The sequence below is a fragment of the Triplophysa rosa genome, linkage group LG7, assembly GCF_024868665.1.
Source record: "Triplophysa rosa linkage group LG7, Trosa_1v2, whole genome shotgun sequence".
NCBI classification, from domain to species: domain Eukaryota; kingdom Metazoa; phylum Chordata; class Actinopteri; order Cypriniformes; family Nemacheilidae; genus Triplophysa; species Triplophysa rosa.
This window is the reverse complement of record NC_079896.1, coordinates 23,993,343-24,006,077: the sequence shown is the minus strand read 5'-3', so window position 1 is coordinate 24,006,077 and position 12,735 is coordinate 23,993,343. Positions and strand designations below refer to the sequence as shown.

At 38.2% G+C, this 12,735-nt stretch overlaps 2 protein-coding genes across 8 annotated transcripts in view; both read right to left on the bottom strand.

Moving 5' to 3' along the window:
- Positions 1-33: 33 nt before the first annotated feature.
- LOC130556742 (uncharacterized) lies at positions 34-7,335 on the bottom strand. 3 transcript variants are annotated; one of them, XM_057338002.1, is made up of 19 exons: positions 6,463-7,335; positions 5,597-5,729; positions 5,447-5,512; positions 5,296-5,361; positions 5,158-5,223; positions 5,020-5,085; positions 4,866-4,934; positions 4,716-4,781; positions 4,566-4,631; positions 4,416-4,481; positions 4,278-4,343; positions 4,128-4,193; positions 3,990-4,055; positions 3,836-3,904; positions 3,682-3,750; positions 3,488-3,603; positions 3,193-3,325; positions 3,018-3,109; positions 34-2,874 (listed from the first exon to the last, which is right to left on the bottom strand). In XM_057338002.1, the coding sequence occupies exons 1-19, from the start codon at positions 6,674-6,676 to the stop codon at positions 2,738-2,740; spliced, it is 1,692 nt and encodes a 563-aa protein (XP_057193985.1). In that variant the 5' UTR covers positions 6,677-7,335; the 3' UTR covers positions 34-2,737. The 3 variants fall into 3 exon arrangements, with proteins under 3 accessions (XP_057193985.1, XP_057193986.1, XP_057193987.1); XM_057338003.1 differs by lacking the exon at positions 5,296-5,361; XM_057338004.1 differs by lacking the exons at positions 4,566-4,631; positions 4,716-4,781; positions 4,866-4,934.
- Positions 7,336-7,906: 571 nt separating this feature from the next.
- Positions 7,907-12,735, bottom strand: part of nbeal1 (neurobeachin-like 1) — a 47,000-nt gene continuing 42,171 nt past the window's right edge. For 3 of the 5 annotated variants that reach the window (XM_057337523.1, XM_057337527.1, XM_057337525.1), the window contains one exon: positions 9,903-12,517. In XM_057337523.1, the coding sequence (XP_057193506.1) occupies positions 12,247-12,517 (271 nt within the window). In that variant the 3' untranslated portion in view covers positions 9,903-12,246. Of the gene's footprint in view, positions 12,518-12,735 lie in introns of all 5 variants that reach the window. The other 2 variants (XM_057337526.1, XM_057337528.1) reach the window with 1 other exon arrangement.

Sequence of the window (12,735 nt, the reverse complement as noted above, 5' to 3'; positions counted from 1 at the left end):
ATAGTTCAACCAAAAAATGAATATTCTGTCATCATTTACTCACCCTCAGGTTGTTCCAAACCTGTTTACCTTTCTTGTTGTGATGAACACAAGACGGACAACTGAAACAAATGTTAGTAAACAAACAGATCTCATCCCCATTTACTGCCACAGTAGGGAAAATAAATACAATGGGAGTCAATGGGGATGAGATCTGTTTGGATGCTGACATTCTTCCAAATATCTTCCTTTGCGCTTGGTTACTAACATTCTTCCAAATATCTTCCTTTGCGTTTCTCAGAAGAAAGTAATTTATACAGATTTGAAACAACCTGAGGGTGAGTAAACGATGACAGAATGTTCATTTTCGGGTGAACTATCACTTTAAGTGCCTCTAGAGGAGTATAGACAACTGTTGCATCTGGAACAAATATGGATCAAGAGAAAGCTCAGCGCACATGAAGGCTAAACGATCAACCAAAGTCCGCAGACAATTTTTTTTATTTCTAATTCAACAAAATCAAAATTCAATCAACACAAAGAATCGATTCAAATTTATCACTTGATTTGTGCGATTAACTGCATAAATATTGTGAAAATTAAGATTAATCTTGTTTTTCATGTTTATTTTGTCATCATTTACTATATGCAACAAAGTATGTCATCAGACTGAACAATTTTAGACAATCTGTATAAAGTAAAGGTCAAACTAAGTGGCTAGATCTTATGATGAATTTCATGCTCTTGGAAACAATTTTGTGCTTGATTGTCATTAGTTGAATAAACATGAATGGTGATGTTAGGACACAACACACACAAAAGATAGTAAATGAGGTTCACAAATGATCAAAAGATGTAAAGCATAGATCTAAATCACCAAAAGTGACACAAACTAGATTTACTACTAAAGGGAGGTGTGTGTGTGTGTGTATGACTTGAAGCAGTGCTGCACAGGCCGGTAGATCGATCTGCGTAAGTCACGAGAACTTTGATGTCATAGCGGTCCGTTCTGCACAGCACTGAACACACATCTCTTGTTCATTGTTTGTGGATCAAACATAACACAATGCTAGAGATCTTTGCTATTATAAGAAGTGAATGTGTTATTTGCTTGAAATCAAACTGTAACATGTTGAAGTGTTACGAATTAATTATAATTCTACACAAAGGAATGCCAGCACTTCTGGCATCTCTCCTCCACCCGTGACTCCTTACAGACTCCCATTACCTTCCAGTTGACCCTGGCTTCAGTTGTGGTTATCACGTAGTGGCACGATGCTGAACATCCAGTCAAACCCAAGCTGGCTCTGTCAGACTCAGATGTCCCGAGAATGAAACAAGAAAACAAGACAAACTTATTAGTATAGGGGCTGCTACTGTGTTATGTGAAAATGACACAATGTTTTAGTTCATCCGTGATCCAAATAACAGCTGTTTGGATGCATAAACATGAACACAGTTCATATGAAAATATGCACATCGTTACCCAGACAGAGGCTGTGCGCTGCATGAAAGAATATAGCCAAAATCAATACTCTTTAAGGTCATTATGACAGGCGATGTCACAGTCATGAATCAGAACTGATAACAGAAAGCAAAAATATGTACATGAACGGGTTTAATGGGATATAAACTCTGTTAAAATATAGGAGCCAAGCGGATCCGAAGGTGCTTATAGGATGTGATGACATCATGTATTATGTTCAAATAAAAAAGTACCCAAACTGTGATAATGCAATATAGATATTACATTTATACAACAGTTCGTCGGCACAAGTGTGTAGATAAATCAGAAACCACATTGGAGCACTCCCGTTTTTAAAGGAAATGGGGAACTTTCTTTCGCTATGAATTCCAGCCCAGCATAACAGTTGAACAAACCTCCGTTACTAATTCCAAACCGTCACGTCTTTTAAATTTCCGCGGTGCTTCTTCAGTGAAGTTATTAGTGAGAAATAATAAGACAGGACGGGCGTGTGAATGAAAGAGAGAGACTGTAAAAGGAGACTCACAGAGAATGGCAATTTCTGTTATGTAAATGGCTGTGATTTTTAAAAAGATCTGCAAGTAGCTTTGGATAAAAGCGTCTGCTAAAAATGTAAACATCACTATCTAGTTCTGTTGATGCTTTGTTTATTGTCAGTACCTGAAAATCACATGCTAAACTTTAAACTGTATTGGTTGGTATCATTATTTTATTGCTGTTATTGTTCTGTCAATTTAGATTTAGTTAATGTTTTGTGTCAATTAACTGATTTAGAAGAGGTTTAAGTTTTGGAATAATATATTACACGGGTAGTCTGTTCCCGCTCTGCGTTGAAGAATTCTCAGCATTGCTATTTGTTTCCCTATCCCATATGAAGTACACTGTGTCCGTTTATTGTATAGAAATTAGTAAATGTGTGATCAAGTGACTGATTTAAAATGCTGCTTCATTCTTTTTCAGATTCTAGATTTAATGATTATTTTTATTATTAGCATTTATTTATGGCTGCTTGTCTAATTTCCGCCACTGGATTGAAGTCTACTGGCTGGATTTGGCTGAACTGCAAAAACAAAAAGATGAATTACAATTTTAATAAACAGCATTTCCTAAACTTAGGCTATTAATCAAAAACTATTAGTTGATTAAAAAATATGATTTTTAAGACAGTTCGAAAAAGAAGAACATTGAAACTGTAGGTCAGAGAACAAAATGTTACCCAGCACATTGTTTCTTCAAATATTCAAAAACATTAATTGAGGGAATTTGTTGAACTCACTGAGGTAGACGAGCTGGTGTAGGTGTGGCAGAGATCTCAGTGGACAGGTGCAGTCCATCCAAGAGCCTGTTTAACTCCTTAATACTGGTGTCAATTTTCAGTGTGCTCCTCTTCTTCTGCATTTGTGCAAAATCTGTTGAGAACAAATCAGAGTAGGTAACTATCAAAAACTGCTTACCCAATGATATGAAAGACCGAATTTTAGGATTTTCAAAACATTTTCGAAAAATAAAAGAACAATCTTGGTCAGAGAGATCAAAATGTATCCCAACTTACCAAATGATGGAGGCCTTATGTATTTACATTTAGGTCTGTCCAGTGGGCTCAAGTATTCTGTCTTCCATTGGCTTGAGGCGGGAGGATTACGCCTAAAATACAAGAAAAAGTACTTTCAATACAGTTTCTGCAAACATTCGAACAGTTGCAAATCAAGACATTTTGTTTAACTCACTGAGGCAGAGGAGTTGGTGTAAATCTGGCAGGGGTCGCGTTGGTCAGGTGCAGTCCATCCAGGAGTCTGTTTAACTCCTCAATGCAAGTGTCAGTTTTCCGTGTGCTCCTCTTCTTCTGCGTTTGTACAAAACCTGTTGAGAACAAATCAGAGCAAATAAATGACAAAACTGCTCATCCAATGATCGATATAAAAGACAGAAATTTAGGATTTTCCAAACGGTTTTGAAGAATAAAAGAACATTTTTCATAAAGAAAACTCTTGGTCTAAGAGAACAAAATATATCCCAACTTACCAAATGTTGCAGGCCTTAATTTAAATCTAGACACGTCTGAAGGTGGCTTCGGTCTGTCTATTTGCCTTATGTATTCGGTCTTCCACTGCCTTGAGGCGTGAGGATTACGCCTAAAACTACAAGAAAAAGTATTTTAAATACAGTTACTGCAAGCATTCCAGCACTTAAAAGTCGAGACATTTTGTTTAACTCACTGAGGTGGACCATCTGCCTTGAATGGGGGCTCCTGTTTTCTAAAATCCCATGAGTAGGGATAATAACGGCTAAAAAATACAAGAAAAAGTATTTTAAATACAGTTTCGGCAAACATTCGAACACTTGCAAATCGAGACAATTTGTTTAACTCACTGGGGTGGACCAGCTGCCTTGAATCGGGGCTCCTCTTTTCTATAAACCCGCGAGTAGGGATAATTACGTCTAAAAAATACAAGAAAACATACTTTAAATACAGTTTCTGCAAACATCCAAGCACTTGCAAATCGAGCCAGGTTGTTTAACTTACTGAGATGGACCTGCTGCTTTGAATGAGGGGTCCTCTTTTCTAAAGACCCACGAGTAAGGATTACGCCTAAAAATACAAGAAAAAGTACTTTAAATACAGTTTGAACACTTGCAAATCAAGATGTTTTGTTTTACTCACTGAGATGGACCAGCTGCCCTGAACGGGGGCTCCTCCTTTCTAAAGACCCGGGAGTAAGGATTACGCCTAAAAATACAAGAAAAAGTACTTTAAATACAGTTTCTGCAAACATCCAAGCACTTGCAAATCGAGCCAGGTTGTTTAACTTACTGAGATGGACCTGCTGCTTTGAATGAGGGGTCCTCTTTTCTAAAGACCCACGAGTAAGGATTACGCCTAAAAATACAAGAAAAAGTACTTTAAATACAGTTTGAACACTTGCAAATCAAGATGTTTTGTTTTACTCACTGAGATGGTCCAGCTGCCCTGAACGGGGGCTCCTCCTTTCTAAAGACCCGGGAGTAAGGATTACGCCTAAAAATACAAGAAAAAGTACTTTAAATACAGTTTCTGCAAATATTCGAACACTTACAAATCGAGACGTTTTGTTTTACTCACCGAGATGGACCAGCTGCCCTGAACGGGGGCTCCTCCTTTCTAAAAACCCTTGAGTAAGGATTGCGCCTAAAAATACACGAAAAATTACTTTAAATACAGTTTCTGCAAACATTCTAACACTTACAAATCGAGATGTTTTGTTTTACTTACCGAGATGGACCAGCTGCCCTGAACGGGGGCTCCTCCTTTCTAAAAACCATTGAGTAAGGATTGCGCCTAAACATACACGAAAAATTACTTTAAATACAGTTTCGGCAAACATTCGAACACTTGCAAATCGAGACAATTTGTTTAACTCACTGGGGTGGACCAGCTGCCTTGAATCGGGGCTCCTCTTTTCTATAAACCCGCGAGTAGGGATAATTACGTCTAAAAAATACAAGAAAACATACTTTAAATACAGTTTCTGCAAACATCCAAGCACTTGCAAATCGAGCCAGGTTGTTTAACTTACTGAGATGGACCTGCTGCTTTGAATGAGGGGTCCTCTTTTCTAAAGACCCACGAGTAAGGATTACGCCTAAAAATACAAGAAAAAGTACTTTAAATACAGTTTGAACACTTGCAAATCAAGATGTTTTGTTTTACTCACTGAGATGGTCCAGCTGCCCTGAACGGGGGCTCCTCCTTTCTAAAGACCCGGGAGTAAGGATTACGCCTAAAAATACAAGAAAAAGTACTTTAAATACAGTTTGAACACTTGCAAATCAAGATGTTTTGTTTTACTCACTGAGATGGACCAGCTGCCCTGAACGGGGGCTCCTCCTTTCTAAAGACCCACGAGTAAGGATTACGCCTAAAAATACAAGAAAAAAGTACTTTAAATACAGTTTCTGCAAATATTCGAACACTTACAAATCGAGACGTTTTGTTTTACTCACCGAGATGGACCAGCTGCCCTGAACGGGGGCTCCTCCTTTCTAAAAACCCTTGAGTAAGGATTGCGCCTAAAAATACACGAAAAATTACTTTAAATACAGTTTCTGCAAACATTTGAACACTTACAAATCGAAACATTTTGTTGAACTCACTGAGGTGGACCAGCTGGTGTAGAAGTGGCAGGCATCTCGGTGGACAGGTGCAGTCCATCCAGGAGCCTGTTTAACTCCTTGATACTGGTATCAATTTTCAGTGCGCTCCTCTTTTTCTGCATTTGAGCAACACCTGTTGAGAACAAATCAGAGTAGATAAATGACACACATTGTTCATCCAATGATAGATTTTAAAAATATTTGTTATCAAAGCAACAAAATAAAGAGGGATTGATAGTGTTGGGCAGATTGGAAAAGAGAGCAATCCTCTTTTCTTTTTCTTAGACACACCAGGAGATGGACTGGACACGTCTGCTGAGAACAAATCAGATTTTCAATTAAACTTTACATTTTAGTTTAATAATATTTTATTTATTATGTTGAATTTTAGGGGAATTAACGGTTTTGTTAATGACGTTTTTTATGCAAGGGTATCAAAAATAGAAAGAAGAATAGTAATCAGACATCACTTATGTTGTGTTTTGCTCTATTTCATCTGACACGTGACATTTTAGTCTTTTTAAAACCCATTTTCAACATAAAAAGTGCCACAAAATTCAGCACGTTTGAAAAAATGTGACCCTGTCTGTAAAGCATCAAAAATTCTAGCTGTAAATGATGTATAGATTATTTTTACGTATATTTTAAAATGACTAAATTTGGCATCCTAAATTGATTTCAATCTATGACATAGATCAATATTAGGCAATCATTCTGCGTCACGTATAATTACTTTCTGTACAAAACAGTAACGTTAAATAACACATTAACTTAATTCCTCAAGATGCTTTTTTACGGGCAGGGTCACAAATTAATGAGCTTTGATGGTGTTTGTCAAACATATAAGTACAAAATCGACAACTCACGCTTCTCTTCTCCTGTCGCTGGTACAAGAGGTGAGGGCTCTGGATCTCTGGACCTCACTGTCAGATCCACGAAAGCCCAGGATGGTACGTCCAGGCGTTGAATGGGCGCCAAAGCTTCGGCTTCTTCCACGAAATCAGCCCACGATGTTATAGGCTGATACCAGTGAAAGGCATCGACAGCTTCGGCAGACTTGAAGATAACTTGGGAATTCATGCCGAGATGATCAACGGTCGAATCCAACACAAGTCGCAGACGGTAAACTGTGGCAACTGTTGTAATCGCTAAAGCGATCCGAGATGTTTCGGAGGAGTCAACGAATAAAGTTTTCCTTTCGGTAAAAACTCTTCGGTCTCACTACCTTCACGCAAGAACAGTAAACCAGCAGAAAAACACGCGCAAAACACGCTCGAAATGAATCGCACTCGAAAAGTTTTGCTCTCAAAGACGCTCAAAACTCGCAAACGCTCGACAAACAACAAACCCACGAAGACTACAACTGTGGTCAGCGTCTTATATAGAGCCATATCGAACGCTCTTTATTGCGTCATAAACATATCAAGATAAGATCGCCGTGACGGCACTGAAACATTACATAGTACAGGATGGATATATGGGTAGTTTTGTCCTGACTGGAAACGTAATTGGGCACATTCACTTGGGGTCCTTCAGTTTACGTATTGTTTATTGCCAGAAATAAACGTATGTTTCACTCAGTTAAGCTTCCTGTGGTGTCATTTTGTTTGGTTCACAGAAAATTCCACACAAAAAGTCCATACCTTGTAGATACAGCAACTGCTCAACACATAATCCAAAAAGCGTGATTAACATGAAGCACCACCTAAAACGGTCACTGCGCTTCCCCACTACCATTCTATACCACAGTGCCATCCAACGGACAACTACGTCAGTGCATCAAAAATGGCTCCTACAACAGGTGCTGAATTATTAACATTATTACCATTCAATTCAAGTTTATTATAAAGAGCATATTTTTCACAAATTATTATTGTTATCATCTTATTATTATTTTGGGACCAAGTTTAAAACTCATAAATTAAATATCCTTGGCCCACAGTCAGGGAGGAGGCGGGAAGATAACATGACGATGCTTTGAGGATCAGCCAAAAAAAGAAAAAGTGGCGGTCACTTAGTGAGACCTTGGTTAAAAACTGAATAAAAATAAATGAGAGAGAGATTGTTGGATGTTCTGCAGACATCTCAGCTTTTTTGTGTTGAGCAATAAAGTCTAAGTGGGTTGGAATGGGTACACAAATACTGATAAAATGTAAACTTTCAAATTCATAAATGTAAATTGTCACTACTTTACAATAAAATGCAAAGCCAAATCATTGGGAATAGAGTTAAAGTTGAGGATCAGTTTAAGAGAAATAACTTTTATTTAAAATACACACAAACACTTCAAAAAAACGATTGTCTCTCTGACTTTTCAACTGGGCTTTATTGTTAAATCTTCACTTATACAAAGCAGTTTCTCTGTACAGATCAAGGAAACATTTAAAACAATTTCTTACAATTCGTCGTACCCGGAAAGTGCAAAAAAAATACAATTCATGGACACGGAAATTAAACTCATGCTGTACATTTCATACCAGATTCATAAATAAGCACAGACACACACACATTAGTGACAGCTAAAACCGATGCAGCTTGGCTGCCGTGGCTGTCCACAAGGGGACACGTAAGGTCATGCTGAAAATAATCCGCATGATGACAGAGAATAAAAAGGCACTCCGTTCGTTTAATTGGAGAAATAAAACACACATCCAAATATAAAACAGCCACCTAGAGGGATTTCATGTATAAAAGAAAGACTTCATAAAAGAAACCAAAGCACTGATTTTGGTATCATTCCATAGCAACCAGTGGGACCACTTGGATATGAAGCAAATATACCTCATCCCACTTCAAATCTTCAGGAGGTCAGCGCCATTGCAAACTGATTTATGGAAGAACACAATCGGAAAAAATATCCTGATTAAGATCTAAAATTTGGTATTAGTATCTTATGTACATGTCATGAATCACTTGCATCTCTGAACTTTGCTGTCTTTTTGTACAGGAATGACATTTTGTCACAGGTCACAGAAAGTTACCACAGTAAACATAGTTTTTGTCAACATACCATAGTTACTACAGATATCCCAAAAGAAGTGTGGCAAATGGAAAATAGTCTTTGGGCATTATGGTTATAGAGTAGTTAACTACAGTATTTTGGTGGAAACTAGGAGTCACAACATGCAGAGGAACATTACATGCACACGCACACACCTGTACTCGACACATCTCTAGCCAACTGTGAAAAAAAAACTGCATATGAAGGAGCAAGAATTCAAACATCAGTCTTGAACAGAATTCTCTCGAAGGCTTGGACGTTTACCTGCATAGTAAACAAAGACTGCATGGCTTAGAAATATAAAACGGAGAGGAACAGCATCCGTGTCAGAGTACCGTCCCTCCCCTTTGTAGTGCTCTGTTTGGACACTAGGAAGACTGCAGGGTATCAGCTGGCGATTTACAGTGGAATGCTTCAGAAACCTTAGACAAACTATATTGCTTGCTGTCATTTTTCACAAAGCCCTTCGAAACATTCTGCCATCTTTAGTCGTAGTGTTTATCAAGACAAAAAAGTTACTGCTGAAAAAGAATCTGTTTATCAAACAGTTTATAAAACTGCAGCTACACATACATCCATAACATTAAAATGTATCTCTCATTCTTCATTGAAATAACTACACCACAATTCAAGTAATTCGTGACAACACATTCAACGGTTACACAAGAGCTTACTAGACGTCAGTTTGTTATTTATAAAATAAAGTCTTGTATGCGTTGATCTATTGGACTAGTTTTTATGCTTAAAATGATCATCGTGTGAAATATCGTCCACCTTATGTCAGTATATAAATAAATAATGTCTGTATATTACAAAACCACCAAAAGGTTACATGAGATCAGTCGTGGAGATCGTAAAGCATGGCCACTGAAACCAAATGAATAAAAAAATACATAAAACATCAAACGTATGCAGCACGAAGACATGAGAGTTCAAAATGGAAAAAAACAAAAATTTTGATAATCACAACCGTGATGATTAAGATGACTGTGTGATCGACATGATGAACATCAAATGGGCGGGGCACGTGCGTGGCGGCATGGTAGGCGGGGTCTGGGGGTCAACATGAGGGACACGTCACAGAATTAGGACACATATAGTTAAGATGGTGCCTGCACCAGTCCAACCACAGGTTTAACACACAACATACAAAAAGAAACACGGCCACACACACAGATATGCATACTATCTGTGTTATTAAAAAGTCCTTCGTATTGTTTCAGCCAAAGTCATCCTTCAAACTGAAACAATGAGAGACCGTGGTGATTGACTGGACAGTGGGCCAATCAGGCAGAAGGGCTGTGATTTGGGGGTGGGGTCAGGGCTGCTCTTGGGTGTGATACTCTGTTTCTCCAGACGAGATCTTTGTGAGACGTTTACTGGAGCCCCAGAGTTTCCTCGTGATCTGACCAGAACGCATCTGAGGAATGAAGGAGAGGAGAGGAGAGGAGGAGGATAAAGGATAGAAGGGGAAGTGAAGAACGGGGAAATAAAAATGATTCATGAGTGCACGTGAAGTCTGGTTGATTTGTTGAGGTTAGTGCAAAAATCAAACGGTAGATTTTTAATTCTGTCAACTACTATGGTAGTCAATGGTGGCCAAGAACTGTCTGGTTACAAACATTCTTCCAAATATCTTTCTGTGTTCATCAGAACAAAGAAATTTGGTAACACTTTTTTTTAAGGTGCTATTTGTTAACAATTAGTTAATGCATTAGCTAACATGAAGTAACAATGAACACTTCTACAGCTATTAATATTAATTCATGTTAATTTCAGCATTTACTAATACATTATTACAAGCAAATGTTGTCACTGTTAACATTAGTTAATGCATCATGAACTAACATGAATAACTGTATTGACATGATCTAAAATGAAGAAGGATTAATAAATGTTGAAAAACTAAATTGTTAATTGTTAGCTAATGCATTTGCTACTGTTAACTAATAGCACCTTATTGTAAAGTGTTACCAGAAATTTATACAGATTTGGAACAACTTGGCGGTGAGTAAATGAAGACAGAAATTTAGTTTTTAGGGTGAACTGTTCCTTTAGAGTCTGGTAACTTAAAATCAAGTAAAAACTATTATCAAAAAATGATAATTGCATGGAAGTGTATGAACTATGTATACAAACAATTTATACAGTACATAGAACTGATATCTTAGTAAAGAAACAGCTTGCGGCTGCGCAGCGCCTCTTTTGGCGTTAAAAAACTACTGTCGGCTTTTACTAAAGACACGCAGTGAAAATGAAGCTGAAAATTATTGCATATGCATTTGTAGGAGTTTCCTCTTTAGACACAAACTTGATGGGAGGAGATTATTTAAATGAATCACGCAATGTGATTTACTAAGGTTTGCACTTGTCATTGTACTGGTATTTGTGGCTTTATTTAACGCCCCCAAAAAAGCATGTCTTAAAGGAGATCAGATGAAAACCCCACTTTTTCTGTGTTTATGTGCTATAATCGGGTCCCCGGTGCATCTAGCAACCCAGAAAACGTGAAAAATAAGAACCTAGTAAGTTTGTTTTGGTGTGCCTTTCCCTGCAAGCATGTGAGAAATCGAGCCGTACAGATTTCGCTCCGATTGTGACGTCCATTGCGGATTTTATTATAATGTTACCGCCCCTTAATCTACACAGTTCCACCCACCGAGCTCCGCCATTGTTGTGTTGACACGCCGGACAGAAGGGGGGTGAGGTAAGCTGTAACTAATTATCAATTAAAGAGACATGCACCAAAACGGGCTGCTGTGAGCATAGCAGTTTTTGACGAGGCAAGAAGGGTTTAGTTTACACAGCCATTGAGTGTTTTTAAGCAAAATATGTTCCAGACATTTCACGAAGACCCTAATAAATCATACCAACTTGTTGAAAGTGCTCGTCTGAGGAGACCTTTAAACCCTGCGCTAATTTGCTCTGCTCATTATGGGAATGAGATATTGCGTCTGTGTTTTTTAATGCGTGCCTAGTAAATCACCCACAGGAATTTCCACTACCATCTGCAGCTTTTTTTTTATTGCGCTATTTTGCCCCGTTTAGTAAATCTGGCTCTTAACATGTTAATTCATCCAATTCAGAACCACAAACACTGGCATTATACCTGCTGATATTCCGAAAAAAGGAAATCTAAACTGCATTATATAAATGATCAAAGAATAGCTCTTGTTTTTGAATGCATTCCATCACACGAAAAACAAAAAACCCTTAACAATTTCACAGTTTTAAAACGAATGCTACACTAGTTATTAATCCTCACAACTATTAGCTTTATATTTATGTGTGCAAATAGATTACGACTCCGACTGCTATTAGAAAAAATGCAACCAACAACTTGGCAAACAACACTTTACACAACACTGTTTATACATCAAACGCTAAAGTTCAAAGTCCTTGGCTAAAGTGTTAATGTATTGCTACGATATTTTCGTATTGTAACGTGTTCGTGTGTCTTGAGTTCGAAGCGACTTTGATTGTTTAGGGACAAATAAATCTTTTGTTACATTTGGGTTAAAGACATCTTTAAATTAAAAGTGATTCATAAATAATGTTTTAAAAAAAAAAGCTGTGCTGTTTCTCTTTATGTAGGTACTGTAACTGTACTTAACACCTCAGAGCTTGATCATGTGTATAAGTGTCTCTCCTAAACGATGTCAGGGCTGAAAGTGTTCTGGTCTCTGAGATGCAGCAGGCGCGCGGGCGATCGAACCCGCAGCGTGTTCATGAGGGGTGAGCCCTCCATCCTCTGAGTGATGTAGTTCCTGAAGGAGTTTTTTACCTCCGCCGGCTTGCCGACGCCCACCACGATCAGCTTGCCGTCATCAAGTCCCACCAGCACGTGAGACTGTTCCTTAGTCACAGAAACACACCGGATGGGCACGCGCATCGCCATCAGTGACACGCAAAGAGTCAGGCTGTCATGGCAACCAGGAGAGAGGGAGCAATGATGTTAGGAAAGCATTATTAAAAGCCCTTATATTATGATAATACACCATCCTAATATTGAACCATGGTGCCAGGGACCTCAGATACATGTTAGTCTTGAATGACATGTGATGTCACTTCCTAAATCAGAAAGTATGCGTCTTATTGCAATACTCTGCAATACTCATGGCATCACATGTGAGTTTAA

What these genes read in the sequence shown, in the direction of transcription:
- LOC130556742 (XM_057338002.1), bottom strand. Translation starts at nt 6,676, where the DNA reads ATGAATTCCCAAGTTATCTTCAAGTCTGCCGAAGCTGTCGATGCCTTT. An exon ending in AGGGCAGCTGGTCCATCTCG is followed by an intron (nt 4,482 to 4,565) that starts GTGAGTAAAACA and finishes TTGTATTTTTAG; the next exon opens with GCGTAATCCTTACTCCCGGG. An exon ending in CATAAGGCCTCCATCATTTG is followed by an intron (nt 2,875 to 3,017) that starts GTAAGTTGGGAT and finishes TGTTCTCAACAG; the next exon opens with ATTTTGCACAAATGCAGAAG.